Consider the following 21,341-nt stretch of genomic DNA (forward strand, 5'->3'; position numbering starts at 1 on the left):
GGTGAATCTTTTTGCTGCTTCTCTTTCTTCGCGTGGCTGAGCTCCAGCTCTTTAGTTCAAATACATTCTCTGCTTGTGATCATTTCAAATGCAGCCACCATCAGAGATGGGACTCCTGGTGGCCAAGTACCCATCCCATCCTTGTCCAGTGAGCTTCCTGTCCCCAGTGAGTATCCTCGGTCACCCAGGTTGGTTCTGCATTGTTTTGTTTTCCTGGGCCAGGGATGGTTTGCTACACATCTCATTTTTCTTTGAAGATCCAAAATAGGAAATGAAAACCCTAAGTCTTTGGCAAAATAACTCAGCAACTTTGAGAAAGTCATTTAAAACACCCTGTGAAGGGCTTACACAGTGCCTGGCACATAGGTAAGCACTTTAAAAATGTTCTGTTATTGTTATTATTAGAGTTCATCATTAATTATTTAACCTTTTTGTTCCTTAACTTCATCTGAGAAGTGAAACTCTGACTTGAATTGTCCATAAGATCCTTTCTTGTGCTCAGATTCTTTGGTTTCAGTTACATAGCTCCTTGATGATTTATGCAGTTTCATTCATGTCTGCATGTTCATGCATGTAAGGGCATGTATGCATTCATGTTTCTAGAATGTAACTGGGGCACTTCTCACAAAGCATGCAGTATGGCATCCTTTCCTGGGCTTTTGGGTTTGTGAGGCCCATCAGAATTGGAGTGGAGTTTTCAGCACCTTCAATTGGTAAAAAGAAAAACAAAAAAAAGAATTGGAGTGGAGTAGGAAGAAGGTTGGAGTTCTAGACCAAAAATAGCCCTAATCATTGGTCCGTGACATTTTATAGGAATCTCGGTGATTTTTGTGAAATTCGAAATCTGTAAGATGCTTTAAAGAAAAAGCACCCCTAAAGAACAGATTTGCATTTCAGCACTATCTGCTCAAGCATGACTGCTTAAAGCAGTTAATAAAACTGGAACCTGATTTTGTTCATTTGGTGACTAGAAGCAGCTAGACTTCTGTTAGTGCCAGTGCTACTGCTGAGTCAGAACCTAATAGCTTTAAGGCCTGAATAACATTTGCTAGTTATTCAACTAACATTATGCTTGGAGTCTTCCTGGGTCCAGGGCAGCTGATGCTACTGCTCCTACTACTGACTACTCTGTACTGTGGATACATTCAACACAAAGCCTCCATGTTACCCCTGTTTCTGAGTGGCAAGTTCTTTAATCACTCAGTGATAAACTCCCATCTATTTTCCCCCATGACTGTTGAATATATTTTGTATGCATGTGATCTTAAAGAAGAAACCAGGGAAATCAGACATACTGGTGACCTTCTGTTTAAAGGAAAGAGAATCTTGACTGAAGTCAACTTGCCGGGCCTTGAAGCCATCACCTTCTTTCCCTTATTTATATTACCTGACAGTTGTGTCTACCTCCAGCGCTGATGTCTGCTACCTTGTTAACATTGTTAGTGCCCCCTTAGTACATGAGGCCGATGAAAGGGACCAGAAGGAACATTTGATCGGCATGTTTGACTTGCTTCCAAGGAAAAGCCAGTTCTACTTTTGGCAAAGGCCTGACATCATAGGTTGCCAACAGAAAAGAAGCTGTAGAGTTCTATGGCTTGTGCCTTTAGATTTTACTTTGTGGTTTCTGGCATTGATTCATCAAAATTATGTTCTATTTCCTTTGAATGCATTACCTTGCCAGAGTAGAGGGACAATGCTGCACCCTAGTGTCACTGCTGGAGTGTTTGAAAAAATATTTGTCTCCACCATCACTGCCATTTATAGATTTTTGTGCCCTGTCGGGCTTGCCAGTATAAATGTCAACTTTTAAGGCTTATATTCAGTGTTCAAATAGTGGAATTAAATGGAAGCATTTTTTAATGGACCTATCAGAATTTCACAACACATATATGGGCCATAAAAGTTCATAGTAGACATAAAACCAAATTTTTTTAAGGAAAGCCATATTCACTTTCTTTTTTTTTTTTTTGAGACAAGGTCTTGCCCTGTTGTCCAGGCTGGAATGCAGTGGCACGATCTTGGTTCACTGAAGCCTTGGCCTCCCAAGCTCGGGTAATCCTCCTATCTCAGCCTCCCAAGTAGCTGGGACTACAGGCACAGGACACCATGGCCAGCTAATTTTTGTAGTTTTTGTAGAAACGAGGCTTCACCATGTTGCCCAGGCTGTTCTTGAACTCTTGGGCTCAAGTGGTCCTCCTGCCTCAGCCTCCCAAACTGCTAGGATTACAGGCATGAGCCACCCGCCTGGCCCATGTTCACATACTCTTAAAGGGAAAAACATTTCTGTGTTTAGGAGGATTTAAGCCTTCAAGGAATAGCAAGTATTAAAAGTGAAACAATAGTTTTAGCCTGTGACATCTTAGAGCATTTTTAAGAACAATGTCATAGTTAAATGGAAATAAAATATTGGAATAGAACTGAGCTCACTCTGGGCTCTGTGACTGAACTTCCTATCTGTGACTTTGTCAGTTCGTTTTATTCCTCATTCTCAGTTTCCCCATCAAAAAATGAGACTAATACACCTGACCTATATGTCTTAGGAGATTGTTATAGGAATCAGAGGAGAGGATAGACTTAAAGTTTTATATATATATAAATTGTTATGTGTTTGTTTAAAATTGTATATAAATTTGTCTAGAGTAATGTGTATATATACACACACACATGCAGAGACGTGCTATTCTCTGAAGGCTTTTGGCATTCAGTTGATCATATGCTTGCAAGATTAACTCAATGTAGATATATTCAAAGCCACAAATAAAAAGATTTTAAATATTTCTAGGAGTTGTTATTAATATAATCAATTTCTAGGTGACTGGTGAATATACACAAAAATATTGATATACAGAGAGCTAAAAACTAAAAAGGAATGAAAGAAAATGTTTAAAGATCTCTAACAAACATCCTTCATTCCCTCCTCTACCCTGTCCCATTGTATCCAGACACTTACACGTGCATTTGTTTTCGTAATTAATAGTGGTATTTTTGGTTTTTTCTTTTTACTTCTATTGTAGACCTTACTGTTGGTCAAATCTATATATTGCTCATTGTCATTTCTGTTTATTGGTTCAAGTAAATATGTCCATGAGTCTGTCTTTGCCTCAATAATGTAGCTCTCTCAGTATGCCTGATAGAGGCAGAATTACAGTGTCTTCCGCAGACACCCAGGCAGAGAAGCCATGGTGACAGGGGTATCTGCTCTTCCCAGCTGAAGTCTGTAGCCTGGGCTCTGTGTAGCTGAGGAAAGGGGATGAAGTCTTATAAATCTTGGGACCTGTACTATGTCTTCCTACAATCCGGAAGTACATTCAAAAGAATACCTCTTCCTGGACTTTAGTCCCAGCAAGTATAAGCCAAGCAGAAGACCCTAATGTGGGCCAGCACAATTTCTAACTGTAGTTAAAATTATTTGGTCCAGTATTTGAATAGCTATATATCCTATCCACTAAACTATGGTGTTTTTTTTTAGTTCAGAGTTACGCAGTCTGTGTGAGAAATAAGTCCCTGCATCCTCTGATTTTCTCTGTCAAACCTACTTATGACCTATGTGTAAACTACAAATAATATCCATATAATGTATAAGTTATGTAAGTCCATTGACCTATTAATATTTTTAAAGAGTCTTAAGTCCTACATAAATAGGATATAAGCAGTTCATATTTTAAGTGTGGTAGTGATGTATTTTCTATGCATCTTGGATTAATAACATTTTCTAATTATAATAATTGGCAATGTATTAATTGATATTGACTATGTGTGATTGTTTATAAATTTATGTATTACTATAAATTTCAATAAAGTACAGCTGATCCTCATGACAACTGTAAATTATTATCATTGTATACATAAAGACACTAAGGGTCTTAGATGCTTAGTAATTTGTCCTTACCTGCCAGTAAATGGCAGGTCCAAGATTTGAACCCAAGTCTGCCTATTTCCAAAGGCTGAGCTTTTTATCACTTGCTATTCTTTCCATATTTCTGATCCCAGAGTGGTTTTCAGGGGAAATATAAATAATAGTCTTTTAATTTATTGTTTGTTCATTTTGGAATACCACAGACTTTCATAAAATAATGTTTGCATAATGCAGGACTAACACACCTTTTAGCATCATTTTTCCTTCTGATTCTAATGTATATACTTAATAATTGGGGAATTATTCTTTAACCAAAAATGCAACCAAATTGATACATTAATAAACCATGTTGGATGAGCATCATAAAATCATGTCAATACTGGGGTGTTCCATCAAAACACAAAAAGCATTATTGGGCATAAAGGAAAATGTATACAGGTATGGATGTCTCCTTTGAATACAGTAAGTCCTGCTTTGTCACTAAGTCACAGCTTACTGCCTGGTAATATATTTTCTATTTCTACATCGTCCCTTACATTTAGTATCTGCTGCCAGAGCAATCTCTCATCTCCTCCCAGTGAGTTTTATAATTCTTCCATGAGATTACCTTCTACCTCATGACCATATTGCAGTAGGACAGAGCTAAACAGAGACCCTGCCAGTCATAAAGTGAAGGTCTCCTGGGACTCTGTCCCCCATGCCTGCCCCTTAGGTTTTGCCTTTCTCTGGAAATTGATGAGAAAACAGCTTCTGCGTAGTAGCCAATGCTCATGTCCATGTGTGGTTCTTTTGTAGCGTAATTGGACTCCCAGGAGAAGAAGACTGGCCTAGAGATGTTGCCCTTCCCAGGCAGGCTTTTCATGCAAAATCTGCCCAACCAATTGAGAAGTTTGTGACAGATATCGATGAACTAGGCAAAGACCTACTTCTGGTAAGTTTTTGTGATGCCAAGCTGGTCTGCACTGTGCCAATGAGACACCTGCCCTACTCAGACTGGGTGGTGGACACAAATATCAGTTCAGTACCTGCTATAGGCATCACATGCCACAGTAACATGGGACAGAAGGCAACTTCCTCCAGAGGTTTCATTTTTACGCTTACAGCAGCTGGTGGCTTTTGGATTCTGATCCACATTTTTTAAAATCTGCCATCTTTGAATGTTTATTTCAGTGCAGCTTTAGAAGCCTCACAATTCACTTGGACATATGTTTCTTTAGAAGTAAATATTATGTTTCCTTGCTTACAGTTTCATGCTGCCTTAAGCAATTTGTTTGTCATTTTAATGTGCCTTTTCTTAAACATCCACAATTTTGGGGAGATGTTTTTCCAAAAGAACTATATAACAATACTTCTTCTATTACTGAGTCATTTAACTCACTGAAAATAAGGACTTCTGTGCTCCGTTTGAGACTCAGACTCATAATACTCAACCATATACATAATTTCCTGTACTTGGAGGCCAGAACAATAGGTAGAAGAGTGTACCTATTGGGCTGATCTTGATGTCTGAAATCCAATGAGTAATGAGTGTATCCTTTACCTCCTGAATTAACAGCCTTTGATATCTGCTTCTGCCTGTGGGTAAAGTACAGGTTTTCTCCATGTGTCTCATTCTGGGGCCCATTCCAGAGAGGCAGCAGCTCCCTGGGGCATGTTTTTCTCACGATAGAAGGTGGATGCTCCAGAAGGGCAAGCAGAAGTATACAATGCCCCCAAAGGCCCATACTTGGGAGAAACATCCGCCACTCTGCCCACGTTCCATTGGCCAAAGCAAGTTCCATGCCTAAGGCCAACTTTAGTGGAGGAAAGGATGCTCCCCCTATGGCGAGAGGGGAGAGAAAAAAGAGAATATTTACTAAAAGTTATCCAATCTACCATAGTATCCAACTCTTGACTAAGTTGTGATTCCAGAAGCTCATTTTATAAGTAAACTATTTGGCAATTAAATTAAATTTTCTTCCAAAAACAATATTATTAACACAAGGTTTTTTTTTTTTTTTTTTTTTTTGAGACGGAGTTTCGCTCTTGATACCCAGGCTGGAGCGCAATGGCGCGATCTCGGCTCACCGCAATCTCCGCCTCCTGGGTTCAGGCAATTCTCCTGCCTCAGCCTCCTGAGTAGCTGGGATTACAGGCACGCGCCACCATGCCCAGCTAATTTTTTGTATTAGTAGAGACGGGGTTTCACCATGTTGACCAGGATGGTCTCGATCTCTTGACCTCGTGATCCACCCGCCTCGGCCTCCCAAAGTGCTGGGATTACAGGCTTGAGCCACCGCGCCCGGCCAACACAAGGTTTTTGAATTAATTATCAAGCCAGCAACCTTGTTTCTGAAGTAGGCAATAATAGAACTTAAACACCTTTATTTAACTGTATTTTTATAGGACAAAATGTATTAGGACTTCCAACTTGAGATTCTCCCGCATCCCCACACTTGGCTAAGGCATTCGCCTTCTCTCCACCCTCTTCCCAGCTTTAAGCCATCAATGTAGCTGTGAGGAAAGGGCTTCTTCTCACATAATCCTCTAGAGACATGTCTCTGTATCATGAACATATTCCCACAGCTCTTTTCTCTTCTTTCCTATGTCCTGGAGATTGAATTAACTGCTTCCTTTTCTAATGCCACCAGTTTTCTTCTTGGACTCTTGGAAAAGAAAACTCGGGCTCAAGAATTTTGCCCCTGCTTTCCCGTCCTTTGGGAGTTTAGCCTTTGCAAAGCTTTTCCAGAGATGTTTATTGCTGTTAGAGACAGTTGGAACCATTCTACAAACAAGCTGTTTCTTCTACATGCCCTTTAGCTCTTGGTGTTCAGAAGATCCTATAGGGAGGCTAGCCACCATGGGAGCTCAGGATAAATCAGATTTCAGAGGACCCAAGAATTTGCCTGAAATTACATGTGGAACTTTCTGTTTGTATTTGTTTTCCTAGGTCAGTAGCTTTCAGTAGAATATAAGAGAGGTCCCTAATCCAGTCGGAACCTGACTAGCACTTGAGCAGCAGTCCTATTAATATCATGGTTATGCAGGCCTCTTAAGTGGAAGAGGTCTTCCGTTAACCATAATAACATGAAGTCTGTAAATTACATAGATGACTGGAATGCATAGACATTTCGTATACCCAGTTCACTTTAGGATGGAGAAGCCCTGTTACATGTGAGCTCCTGGGGCAATGAAGAGGTCTTACTCATCATTAGTTAGTGCTTGCCACCTGCTAGGCACCCAGCAGGAGGTGTTGATGGAAGGAGAGGAAGAGGATTTGAGGAACAGGATTACCTGAGGTAGCGGTGGAAATGAGACTGAGATTAGGGACACATTCAGACTAATTTAGGTAGGGACAGTTTGGGAATAGAGATTGTTGCTACTGCAAAGGTTTTCCTTTCTCTCCTTTCACCTTCTACCTTAGTAGCCCAGCCAAACTGCCCAAACCACTTGACCAGGACCAGGAGCCTATTAAGTGCAGCCACCAGCTCATTCACCTTTGGTAACCCTACACTTGATCTGTCCGTGTAGAATAGAGTTTAGTGACTCAAACCGAATCTAATAGTCTCCTGGGAGAGCTACTGCTAGCCATGTGACACTTTGATATGAATTAGAAGGAAGACATCCCTGTCTCTGCGTGATATTACCTTGGGGCAGGGTAAGAAGTTACACTGAAGTCTCCGACTGTAGCACTAAGTTTGCTAGCAATATAAGTATTACTAAATAAAGTTATATGCATACTTTAATGGCTTAGAGAGAAATTCTGGGCAAGAAACAGTCCATAGGCACCTAAAGAGTCTTCTTCTGAGGGGCATTTTATACATTAGGGATATATATGAGTACTGTCTCTATATTAGTTAGTGTCCTTTTAATTAAATATTCATTCCCAGTCTAGATGCACTTAACACATGGTAGTGAATAAAGGGATAACTCTGTAAGTACATTATTTACATTGATAGGTTCTATATCAACCAATTATTTTCTTCTTTATTACAGAAGTGTTTGACATTTAACCCAGCCAAAAGAATATCTGCCTACAGCGCCCTGTCTCACCCATACTTCCAGGACCTGGAGAGGTGCAGAGAAAACCTGGATACCCACCTGCCTCCCAGCCAGAACACCTCAGAGATGAATACAGCCTGAGGTCTCAGCAGCTGCCTTAAGCTGATCCTGCAGAGAACACCCTTGGTGGCTTCTGGGTCCCCCTGAGCAAGCCCTACAGAGCTGTGGAGGATTGCTGTCTGGAGGCCTTCCAGCTGCTGTCTTCTGGACAGGCTCTGCTTCTCCAAGGAAACCGCCTAGTTTACTGTTTTGAAATCAATGCAAGAGTGATTGCAGCTTTATGTTCGTTTGTTTGTTTGTTTGTCTGTTTGTTTCAAGAACCTGGAAAAATTCCAGAAGAAGAGAAGCTGCTGACCAATTGTGCTGCCATTTCATTTTTCTAACCTTGAATGCTGCCAGTGTGGAGTGGGTAATCCAGGCACAGCTGAGTTATGATGTAATCTCTCTGCAGCTGCCGGGCCTGATTTGGTACTTCTGAGTGTTTGTGTGTGTGTATGTGTGTGTGTGTGAGAGAGAGAGATTCTGTGATCTCTTAAAGTGTTACTTTCTGTAAACAACAAGAATAATTGAATTTTAAAGACTCAAGGTGACCGGTAAATAACAGTCATTTGTTCACTGAAGGTGATTCACCAAAATGGTGTTCTCAAATTAGAAAGTAAAGCCCATGTCCTCAGCATTTCTTTTCTGGCCAAAAGCAGTAAATTTGCTAGCAGTAAAAGATGAAGTTTTATATACACAGCAAAAAGGATAAAAAAATTCTAGTATATTTTAAGAGATGTGCATGCATTCTATTTAGTCTTCAAAATGCTGAATCTACTTATTGTAAGTCTGTTTTAACCTTCTATATGATAATCGTGCTTCATTGTTTCTTTTGGGAAATACCCTATAAGCTTTTTATTACTTGCTATAGATTTAGGGAGTGTACCTCAGATAGGTTAAAAGAAAAATAGCCTTTATTTCCTAGTTTGAAATTCCTTTATTCCCTTTTTTTTTTTTCTCGGTGGTGGTGGTGGTGGTTGTTGTTGTTATTTGGTTTTTGTTTTTAGGAGTTTGTCAGAAATTCTTTCCTGTTTTGGTTTGGAGAGTAGTTCTCACTCTAACTAGAGACAGGAGTGGCCTTTAAATTTTCCTCATCTATTACACTGTACTTTCTGCCACACACTGCCTTGATGGCAAAGTATCCATCTTGTCTATCTCCCAGCACTTCTGAAATATATTGCTACCATTGTATAACTAATAACAGATTGCTTAAGCTGTTCCCATGCACCACCTGTTAGCTTGCTTTCAATGAACCTTTCATAAATTTGCAGTCTCAGATTCTGGTTTATGGCCTCAATTCTGCAAACCTAACAGGGTCCCATACGTTCTCACTCTAATGCAGTCCTTCTACCTGGTGTTCACTTTTGTTACCTAAACAATGAGTAGGATCTTGTTTTGTTTTATTACCAGCACATAAATTGCTACAAACTGTTACTTTGTGTTTTACATTTTTATAGAAGATATTGTCAGTGTCTTGTTCTGAGGGTATGTCTTTAGCCATGTTTTAGGGGTATATTACTCTATCAAATGACCTTCCTCCATCCCCCAGGCTGTGCTTGTTTCTAGTGCCTTGTGCTCACTCCTGCTCTCTACAGAGCCAGCCTGGCCTGGGCACTGTAAACAGCTTTTCCTTTTTCTCCTACTGTTTTCTCTACAGTCCTTTATATTTCACACCGTCTCTGCCTTATAAGTGGTTTAGTGCTCAGCTGGCTCTAATAACCAGAAGACATAGAAAGTATCTTTTGGGAAATTTAGCCACCTGTGCTTTCTGACTCAAGTTCAGAGTGCATGTAACAGTTAGATCATGTTTAGAGTTAGGATTTTCAAAGAATGGTTGTTGCGGCACTCAGAAAATAATTCAGATGATATTTATATATTATCAAGTTGTACTGAATTCTTTGCAGCTTAATATGTTATATTACTATCTTGAACAAGAGAAAAAACTAGATGTTTCTCCTGAAGAGCTTTTGGGGTTAGGAACTATTCTTTTTTAATTGCTATATTGTTTAACATTGTTCTAATTCAGTAGCTTAAAGAACAGGAAATTATATTCTGAAGGAAGATAATGAAGAAGATGGGCCATACACATGTTTTCTACTTTCGTTGTGACAACATTGATTACATGTTGTCAGTACTATAAATGCTTGAGATATAGTGAATCCACAGCCTTCAAGGTCACAGCATTCAAGGTCAGGTCTACTCGAAGTCTCACATGGAAAAGTGAGTTCTGCCTTTCCTTTGATTGAGGGTCAAAATACAAAGACATTTTTGCTGGGGCCTAGAAATTGAATTTTGAAACTCACTGCACTGATTCATCCTGAGCTTTTTGGTTAGTAGTTGTGGCTAGAGTGAACATAGCTTTAGTTTTTGCTGTTGTAAAAGTGTTTTCATAAGTTCACTCAAGAAAAATGCAGCTGTTCTGAACTGGAATTTTTCAGCATTCTTTAGAATTTTAAATGAGTAGAGAGCTCAACTTTTATTTCTAGCATCTGCTTTTGTCTCATTTCTAGGCAGTGCTTGTAAAGAAAAATTAAAGCACCAACATTCTGGCATTCAATTGTTGGTAAATTATCTTCTGATGACACAGAATGAAAGGGCATCTCTCAGCCTGTCCGAACTTGGTAAGAATCTGTCCCTAGCTCTTGCATCGTTGTGGTTATTGCATTTGAGTGAATATTCTCTTGATTTATGTATTTTATGTCCAGATTCACCATTTCTGAAATCCAGATCCAACACAAATTGCCATTAGGGAATTTTGAAGCGGATAATAGAGTAAGAACTTAGTGACTGCAGCTTATTCTTCTGTAACATATGGTTTCAAACATCTTTGCCAAAAGCTAGGCAGTGGTTAACTGAAAAGGGCATACTGCCCCAAGGTTACACTGAAGCAGCTCATAACAAGTAAAAATACTGTGACAGATTTGAAATCATGTTTGAATTTCACAGTAGGACCAGTACAAGGATGTGCCTGCTAGTTTCTGTTTGATGTTTGGTTCTGGTGGCCCAGACATTTTGGGAACTGTTGCATAGGGTGGAGTCAAAATAACCTACATATAAAAAGGAAAACAGAGAAACCTGTCCATTTAGCTTTCATAAGAAATCCCATGGCAAAGGGTAATAAAAAGAACCTAATCTTAAAAACACAATTTCCAAGCGTAAGAACCCAATGGGTTGGAGACTCCCACTTGGTCCCTTCTTTGAAGTGGATGGGAACTCAAGGTGCAAAGAACCTGTTTTAGAAGAAAGCTTGGGGCCATTTCAGCCCCCTGTATTCTCATGATTTTCTCTTAGGAAGCACACACTGTGAATGTTAATTTAGCCCCAGGTGACTTACTAAAAATAGTTCAAAATTATTCACCTAAGAATAGAATCTCCACATTGTGTTAAATAAAAATGAAAGCTTTAGAATGCACAAGATGTTCCTATCTCAAAGAAAGCATGTTTCTTTTCTATGGAGAAATTTATAGTTTGACTCCAGAATGCGGTACTATCCATCTTGATGAGAAAACTTAAATAGTACCAAACATTTTGAATTTAAAATTATACATTTAAAGTGAGTGTTTAAGAAACAGTAGCTGCTTCCTTTAAAAGTGGTGCCTATTAAAGTTGTAATGGCAATTATTGTTCCATTGTGGAAATTAAATTACGTAAGCCTCCTAAAATCATAAATATATTAAAATTCTGTCTTAAAAATTGCTTTTCTTTTAAGTGACAATTTCACTATTCTTATGATAAGCACATGAGAGTGTCTCACATTTTCCAAAAGCAGGCTTTAATTGCATAATTGGGTCTAGGAAAAAATAATGTTAAAAGTTAACATGCCACCATAATTACTTTATGTTAATATAGAAACTACAGAATATTTACCTTGGAAAGAAAATATTGGAATATTATTATAAACTCTTAGATATTTATATAATTAATTCAAAAGAATGCATGTTTCACATTGACAGAAAAAGGTGTTACACGATTTCTAAGGCTTTAAAAATTATAAAACAGTGGGCAATAGATAAAGGAAATTCTGGAGAAAATGAAAGTATTTAAAGGGTAGTTTCAAAGCTATATATATATTGAAGGATATATTCTTTATGAACAAATATGAGAATTTATACTAAGGTCATCTGGCAACTGTGGGATTAATATGGTCGAAAACAAATTTTATGAAGAAACTGTTCCAAGCAAACGAAATCATCTGTACTTTTTTTCTCATTTCAAGGGAAGAGGCAGCCACATGAAGCAATACTTCTTACACATGCCTAAGAATGTTCATTGAAAAAATACAAATAAATTTTTAAAAGGCATGTGTTTCCTATGCCACCAATACTTTTGAAAAATTGTGAATATTACTACCCAAAACTATTTATCATGTCCATTAAGTACATTTGGGTATATAATTAGGAAGATATTTACATGTTCCTTCTCCACAGTGGAAAAACTTATTGAGGCTACGAAAGCCTGCCAAGAAATGTAAGTCCTAAGAATAATTATAAATGCTGTTTTCCTCAAAAGCATGAGAAACTAGCATTTTCGTTTCTTACTGGCTTCCTTTCTATATCAATGCAATTCAAACCCAATTTTAATACATAACTATATCTCAAGCATTTCTACCTTGTACTTTTTCAGAAAATAAACCAAAAATAGTCCCTTGGCCTCTCTATCTTCTGAACTTTGTAAGCAACAGAAATGTAGAAACAGAAGGGATCCAATTTGTAAATGTTTTTTCTCGACTAGTCTTTCTGGGGATTTTTGTTTATTTTCTTAATGAAGTACCAATCAGCTCTTCAAAATGTCTTCTATTTCTTAGCATTCCCAGGAAGTTATAACATTTAGATAAATGAGTAGAAGTGGATTTCCTTCAACATATTGTTACCTTGTCTAGCCTTAGAAAGAAAACAAGAACCACCTGAAAATAAATACAGGCTCTTTTCAAGCATCTATTGAAATACTATTACAGTAATTTGAAGTTACTATGGTAGGAAAGGAAGGTGGCTTTCTTGCAAAAGTCTTTCTAAAAATTGACACTGTCCTAAGAGATTAGCTTTCTTGTTTTATTCCAGTATATTCCACAAGATGCCACTTGTAGAGAAAAACAAATTCCATGAAGACTAAAGAGCTGCTTCTAAAAGAGATTTCATTCTAACTTTATTTTTCTGCACATATTTAACTCTTTCCTAGCATTTGTTTTTTGGGATGATTAATAGTCTTTATAATGTTCTGTAACTTCATTATTTTACTTGTTATCTAGGTTCTGAACAATTGTCTGCAAATCAATTGTGCTTAAGGATGGATAATACACTCATTTTGACCATTTAAGTAGAGAAAGCCTAGTCATGTCATTTAGTCAAGAAACATTTTTTGAGGTACCTAATTACCTTACTTTTCTAAAGTAAAATAGGCTTTCTTACTAAAAAGGCAGCCCTCATCTGTGAACAGGATAGTTTCATTAGAAGTATAAAACTCCTTTGGTGGCCCCAGTTATAACATTCATACCCTCTCTGCTGCTTTCATATTCCGTAGCATGGTGGCCTTTCAACACTGATTAAATTTTAAAATCCTAATTTAAAGATCAGGTGAGCAAAATAAGTCACACATCAGTAATTCGGTAGACAAAACTTTTGTCTGAAGAATTGCTATATTGAAACAGAGCCCTAAAATACCAAAAAACCTTGTGATTTTTTTAAATTTGTGTAATCACAAATGTAAATTCATAAGAAGCTCTAATTTAAAAAAAAATCTAAATATGAGCATAACAACTTAGGAGTGTGTCTACTTACATATTTCCTTCACTTTTGAAGTTTTCTGACAACTTTATACAGAGATTTGTTTAAATTCACAAGTCTACTTAAGGACTCCTTATCCCCCAAATGATTAAGTTAATTTTAGAAGTCACCTTCCTCACAATAGTGTCACTTGAAATTTAGTAGGGAAGGACATTGCAGTGTTTTTCAGTTTCCTTAGCACAGCACCACAGAAAGCAGATTATTCCTTCTGAGTGGCAGACACTCGATGGTGCCTGCCCAGCTTTCCTCCAGAGTGGCAAGCAGACGAGTCTCAGTAATTCATACTGAACCGAAGTGCCACATACACTAGAGGCAGTCAGAAGATCACAGAGAAATCCCCCCGCCTCATTTGTCCCTCTGCTCCCAAGAACTAGAGTCCAGTTAAAGCCCCTATATGAAAGGCCGAATTTCACCCCCGGGTTTGTTATCAGTGGCCAGTCTTGACTCTATTTGCTCGGGTTCAAAACTTGACTCCCACTTGAAAGCCTTCCGGGTGCGCTGCTCGTGGCCCCGCCCCTTTGGCAGGAGAGTGGCAGTGGGCGTGGCCGGCTGGGGCCCCGCCTCCCGCTCACCCACTGGTGTCTGAAATGATGTGCGGCTCTGCGGGTTGCTGTCCGAGGTCAGAGTGCCCTGCTGCTGTATCAGAGGCACCTGTTCTGCAAATCTTAGGAGGAAAAATGTCCCTAGAAGCAAACGGGTGTCTTCTGTGCATGTACAACACAATTCTCCGAAAGTTCGGGTAAAAAGAGATGCTGTAGCAGCTGCTCTGTGCGAAGCTGTCTACCCCGCATCTCTCAGGCGCTAAGCTCAGTTTTTGTTTTTTGTTTTTGTTTTCTTTTTTAAGAAAAGATGTATACTTGCAGGAAAGATTTTTTTTATTTTTTTATTTTCCATCATTCTACATATGTGATAGTGAAAGATATGCCTGGAAAAGTTTTTTTTTTTTTTTTTTTTAAAGGTGTTTATTTTCTGCTTTGTCTTCAGTTGGCAAAAGCTCCTAATTCTTTAGCTATCAGTTTCCTTTCTTTGTCAGGTAATTAAAGGTATGTAAACATATTATCTCATGTAGCAGGAGATTTTCATGTTGAGAGGAATCTTCTGTGTGGCTTTGGTCACACAACGCTTTCTCAATTTTAGGAGTTTGGATTGTCAAATGTAGGTTTTTCTCAAAGGGGACATATAACTGTACAGATTGACTGCCAAGAACTATGACTGTAGCACTAATCAGCAAATGTCGAGCCACACAACTATTTAATTTCTAACTCTCTGTGGTTCCTAGCCAAATTCTGTTGATATGCTTAGGTTAAAGTTCTGAAGATACCCGTTGTACCCTTACTTGAAAGTTTCTAATCTTAAGTTTTATGAAATGCAATAATATGTATCAGCTAGCAATACTTCTGTGATCACCAGCAACTCTCAGTTTGACCTTAAAGTCTGAATAATGAAACAGATTCCAGCGCTAGTACATTTCTTGAACCTCCCAGTGCATGGTATATCTTTTCATTCTGATCTTGTATTTGCAACAATATATACATGTATCTCATAGTTCCTTTTTATTCATTTGTTTTCCTATTACCTATAGTAAATATATTAGTTAGTACATGGAACTTATAGCATCAGCTACCCCCAGGAACAGCACCTCACAGGCGGAGAATATTTTTCAAGTTGTTCTACATTTGCATAAATTATTTCTATTATTATTCATGTATATTATTTATTTCTGAATCACACTAGTCCTGTGAAAGTACAACTGAAGGCAGAAAGCGTTAGGACTTGCATTTAACGTTCACTGTCATGGTCTTGATGGAGCTAAGAAAGTTAAAATTAGACTAAGCCCCCAAATAAGCTGCATGCATTTTTAACATTATTAGTAGGTTTGAATCTATAGATGTAGTATTTTGGGTATCTAGGTGTTTTATCATTAAGTAAAGGAATTAAAGTAAAGTACTTTGTAGTTGTTTTTATTAAGTATGCATATAGTAGAGTGTGAAAATACAGCAAAAATAAAACTAAAGGTAGAAAAGCATTTCAGATATGTCTTAATTTAGGAACTGTGCCAGGTGGCTCTCGGAGTACACGCCAGGCAGAGTGGTGCCGGGGTAATGCCTCCTCTTGTCTGGCCTCATGAAGAAGCTTCCTTCACGTGATTGGTGTCATGTGCAGTAGTGGGAACAAGCAGTACTGTTGAGAAGGAGAGCAATGTGAGAGTTTTTCTGTATAAGCAGAACTGTCAGCTTGTGCCTTGAGGCTTCCAGAAGGTGTCAGATGGAGAAGTCCAAGTTTCCATGCTTCAGGCAACTTGGCTGTGTACAGAAGCAATCCAGCCTGGTAATAAAAAGCAAGGATTGCCTGTATAATAACCAACGAAGTTATTATAACAACCAACAATTCCCAACGCCTCAAAAGCTTGTTGCATTTTTTGGGTATTTGAGGTTTTGATCTGAAGGTTAAAGGGCAAGTGTTTGGTATAGAAAAGCAGTATGTGTTAAGAAAAGAACAATATTGGTTCCCCTAGAGTGCAAATTAGAACTAGAGAGTTTTATAGGATTATCATTGTGAGATATGTTAAAGTAGGTTTTCACTGTAAAATGTGTTAGTGTTTCTGCATTGCCATAGGGCCTGGTTAAAGCTTTCTACTAGGTTTCAGGAACCTTACTGTGTCACATACAGTAAGCTTTTTTCCTTCTGACTTATGATAGAAAGTATTTTGAAAGTAAAAAAAATTCTTAATTTGGAAATTTTGACTTGTTGATTTCTGTGTTTGAAATCACAGTTCTAGAAATGTAGAAATTATGTGTATCAGATACTAATCTAGGCCGTGTGAACCAGCCCAAGATGACCAACATCCCCATACCTCTGCATCCCTGTCCCTGCATCTCTTCCTCTCTACCACTAAAGTGCTCCCTGCCACCATCCTGGCCTGTCCACATGGTGCTCTCCATCCTCCTCCACACCAAGGACCACAGCTGTGCCTGTCTAGGCGTGGCCACCACTCCCAACTTGACCTTTGGCTAGCCAGGTTCATCAAGAGATGGTTCCTGATTCTGTGCACAGACTTTGCTCATGGCACCCATTAGAAATGCCTCTAGCATCTTTGTATGCATCTTGATTTTTAAACCAAGTCATTGTACAGAGCATTCAGTTTTGGCTGTGGTACCAAGAGAAAAACTAAACAAAAATATAAACCACATTCCAGGCTGCTGTTTTCTCTCCATCTACAGGCCATACTTTTACTGTATTTCTTCATACTTGAAACTCATTCTGCTATTTTCATATCAGGGTACAGACTTATAAGGGTGCATGTTCCTTAAAGGTGCATAATTATTCTCATTCCGTTTGCTTATATTGCTACAGAATGCTCTGTTTTGGTGCTTTGAGTTCTGCAGACCCAAGAAACAGTGTGGAAATTCACTGCCTGGAACACAGTCTTATAAGAATGTTGGCAGGTGACTTGGTATCAGATGTTGCTTCTTCTCTTTTATCTGTACACAAGATTGAGAGTTACCACACTGGCCTGTCAGGTCCACCCTGTGGGTACAGCACAGCTCTCTGAAAGCAAGGACCTTCCTACCTATTCTAACGTTTTTGCCCTCTAAGAAAAATGGCCTCAGGTATAGACGTAGCAAGAGGGGAAGGGCTGTCTCCCTCTAGCAACCATCCCTCCATTCCACACAGAAAGCCCTCTTGAAGCAAAAGAATAAGAAAGAAAGAAAGCTTATCTCTAAGGCTACTGTCTTTAGAGTGCTCTGAGCTAAATGTTCTTGCTCCCTTCCCAAGAGGAAGATGAAAATACAGGCCAGTTTATCTAGACCCTTCTCATCTGAGGGGGAGGATAGAAAAGAAGGTAAATATGTAATATAAAATATGGCAGTCAAGGACCACCAAAACTGTTGTTACGTACCCTATCATTAAAAACGTGTTTTTAAAAGTAGCTCAAGTAAGGGATGCTTTATGACCCTGGGTTTCTGAAGTCAGATAGCCATTCTTGCCTGCCCCTTACTCTGATTTATTGGGAGAGGGAGAACTGCAGTAGTGTTTCTGTTGCGGTGGCAAAGGTAACATGTCAGAAAATTCAGAGGGCTGCGTACCAATAATCCTTTGGAAACTGGATGTCTTACTGGGTGCTAGAATGCAAATTTAGGTATTTATTGTCAGATGGTGAAATTCATTGTTTTTCTTAAAAATTGATGTTGAAATATCATTATCCAATGTGTTCACTTATGTGAAAGTTAAATTGAATGAAGCAAAAAGAGAAAATAGTTTGTATTTTGTCATGCCTTTTGTAATTCTTACAATAAAAATATTGGTAGCAAATAAAAATAATAAATAATTTTAAACTGCTTTCTGGAGATGAATTACTCTCCTGGCTGTTTCCTTTTTCACTTGAATGTAACGTGAGTATAACTGTAATGAGTAACAGTTCACTAAATTGCAAGTTTTAACAGAATGTTTTTTTCTTTGTTTTTTATGTTTTTGTTTTTGTTTTTTCTTTTTTGCTTCTTATTTGCAACCTGGCCATGTGGTAGAAAGAATGTGTTTTAAACTTTTACGTTAAGAGATTCCTTTTCAGGCTTCCAGTGTTTAAAAAGTAAATAGCAGCTAAGTGACCTTAGAACTCATTCAGCAATTGGTTGGGCACGGTGGTTCACGCCCTTTTTTTTTTTTTTGAGACAGAAGTCTCTGTCGCCCAGGCTGGAGTGCAGTGGCATGATCTTGGCTCACTGCAACCTCTGCCTCCCAGGTTCAAGTGATTCTCCTGCCTCACTCTCCTGAGTAGCTGGGATTATAGGCCCACACCACCATGCCCAGCTAGTTTTTGTAGTTTTAGTAGAGATGGGGTTTCACCATGTTGGTCTGGCTGGTCTCAAACTCCTAACCTCATGATCCACCCGCCTTGGCCTCCTAAAGTGCTGAGATTAAAGCCATGAGCCTGACTGTGATTCACACCTGTAATCCCAGCACTTTGGGAGGCCAAAGCAGGCAAGTCATGAGGTCAGGAGTTCGAGACCAGCCTGGCCAACATGGTGAAACCATGTCTCTACTAAAAATACATTTAAAGTAGCCAGGTGTGGGACACTCCCCTGTAATCCCAGCTACTCAGGAGACTGAGGCAGGAGAATATTTGAACCTGGGATGCAGAGATTGCAGTGAGCTGAGATCATGCTGCTGTACTCCCACCTGGGCTACAGAGCGAGACTCCGTCTCAAAAAAAAAAAAAAAAAAAAAAAACTCATTCAACAATCATGCATTGCTTAATGACTGGGATACAGTCGGAGAGATGCATCGTTAGGGGATTTCATCATTGTGAGAACATGATAGAGTGTATTTACACAAACTTAGGTGGTATAGCCTACTACACACCTAGGCTAGATGCTATAGCCTGTGGCTCCTAGGCTACAAACCTGTGTAGTACTGAATACTGTAGGCAAATTGTAATACACTGGTAAGTATTTGTGTATCTAATATAGACAAGGTACAGTCAAATTATGGTATAAAAGATAAAAAATGGTACACCTGCATCGGGCAGTTACCATGAACAGAGCTTTAAGGACTGGAAGTTTCTCTGGATGAGTCAGTGAATGGTGAGTGAATGTGAAGACCTAGGCCATTATACCACTGTAGACTTTATAACACTGTACACCTAGGCCACGCCACATTTATTTTATATTTTTTATTCCATAATAAACCTTGGCTTACTGTAAATTTTTTAGATTATAAACTTTAATTTTTTTAACTTTTTGCTTTTTTTTTTTTTTGAGACAGGGCCTCACTCTGTCACCCAGGCTGGAGTGCAGTGGCACGATCCTGGCTCACTGCAGCCTCCACCTCCCAGGCTGAAGCTATCCTCCCACTTCAGTCCCCCGCCTCCAAGTAGCTGGGACTTCAAGGGTATGATTGACTCTTTTATAATAACACTTTATTTTTAAACACAAACACATTGCCCAGCTATACAAAAATAATTTATAAGATTTTTTTCTATTTTTAATTTTTTTTTAACTGTTTCATTAAGAACTAAGATGCAAACACGCATATTAGCCTAGGCCTACACAGGGTCAGGGTCAGGGTTATCAATATTATTATCTTCTACCTCCATATCTTGTCCCGCAGGAAGGACTTCAGGGGCAATAACACACATAGTCATCTCCTATGATAGTGCCTTCTGAAATACCTCCTGAAGGACCTGCCTTGGGCTGTTTTGCAGTTAACTTTTTTTTTTTTGAGACAGAGTTTTGCTCTTGTTGCCCATGCTGGAGCGCAATGGCATGATCTCAGCTCACCACAACCTCCGCCTCCCAGGTTCAAGAGATTCTCCTGCTTCAGCCTCCAGAGTAGCTGGCACTACAGGCATGTGCCACCACGCCCTGCTAATTTTGTATTTTTAGTAGAGATGGGGTTTCTCCATGTTGGTCAGGCTGGTCTCGAACTCCCAACCTCAGGTGATCCTCCCACCTCAGCCTCCCAAAGTGCTGGGATTACAGGAATGAGCCACCACGCCCAACCCAGTTAACTTTTTTTTATAAGAAGAGAAGTACACCCTATAGCAATGATTAAAAGTATAGTATAGTAAATGCATAAATCAGTAACAGCCATTTATCATTATCATCACAAACGTGAGTAATGTGTTACACTGTGACATCACTAGGCAATAGTAATTTTTCAGCTCCATTGTAATCTTACCAGGCCACCGTTATATATGCAGTTCATCATTATGCAGTTCATCATTATGCAGTGCATGACTATTGAACCCTCATTAGTTTACTATGTTAAGCACTGAAGTTACAAAAATGAGTAAGGCAATGGGCAGTCCTTTGAGAAGCTTACAGGAAAGAAAAGAGGCTGTGAAAAAGGTTTGTGTAACTCATTGCTAATCACCTGGAGATGAGCAAAGGAGTTTTATGGAAATCATGCTTGATGGGACTCAAAAACAAAGAGCAATGTTTTCCAGTTTCACAAGGAGAAGTACTTTACCCATGGAGAGGCCAGTAGTTTTATGAAAGAGCAGGCAGGGAGGGTCAGGAGGCTAGCGAGACTGTGCCTGGGACAGTGGCCTTCAAAATATCTGGATCATAACCTAGAGAGAGAAATAGAACCTGCCAGCATGAGCTGGTACACACACATGTTGGATAATTTTCTTTGAAACTATGTACAAACAACTCCTTTGATTATCTCTGCTATTTGGTACTCACTTAGGACCACATTGCATTAAAAAAGTCTTGTAGCCTTTTGCCATTGATTTTACCCTCTGGAGTGTCATCCCAATTTACATTTCCCGTTCTCTAGGGACGAAGTTCTTACGGTGGGGATGGCTCCCAGAAGGCCATATTTGTTCAAACTTACATTTTACAAAATGATGCCATGTGATCCACACATTCTCTTCTAATTTATTATCTTCTACTCTGAAAATGACTAGTGACTAATGCTGATTTCACAATTGCACGAATAGGCCATGAATTACAGTTTGAAAATTATTGATAAAGGAGGAGGGTTTGTGAAGAAGAGTCAGGAGGTAAGGTCATATATGCCATGTAAAGGAGCTTGAAACCACAGAAGGACCTTAAAGAAGATTACTTCTGTTAACCTTTGTTCAACAATTTATTTACTGAAGGCAGAAGGACGAATAGATC

The 21,341-nt window shown here is 38.9% G+C and overlaps 1 protein-coding gene across 5 annotated transcripts in view; it reads left to right on the forward strand.

The window, feature by feature from the left end:
* Positions 1 to 19,712, forward strand: part of CDK6 (cyclin dependent kinase 6) — a 239,880-nt gene extending 220,168 nt beyond the window's left edge. For 3 of the 5 annotated variants that reach the window (XM_012450814.2, XM_012450815.3, XM_012450816.2), the window contains exons 7-8: positions 4,652 to 4,787; positions 7,832 to 18,071. In XM_012450814.2, the coding sequence (XP_012306237.1) occupies positions 4,652 to 4,787; positions 7,832 to 7,978 (283 nt within the window). In that variant the 3' untranslated portion in view covers positions 7,979 to 18,071. Of the gene's footprint in view, positions 1 to 4,651; positions 4,788 to 7,831; positions 18,072 to 19,475 lie in introns of those variants that run through there. The other 2 variants (XR_010344042.1, XR_010344043.1) reach the window with 2 other exon arrangements.
* Positions 19,713 to 21,341: the final 1,629 nt, after the last annotated feature.

This window comes from Aotus nancymaae, unplaced genomic scaffold (assembly GCF_030222135.1).
Source record: "Aotus nancymaae isolate 86718 unplaced genomic scaffold, 86718_ANA_hifiasm-v0.15.2.pri h1tg000025l, whole genome shotgun sequence".
NCBI lineage: Eukaryota > Metazoa > Chordata > Mammalia > Primates > Aotidae > Aotus > Aotus nancymaae.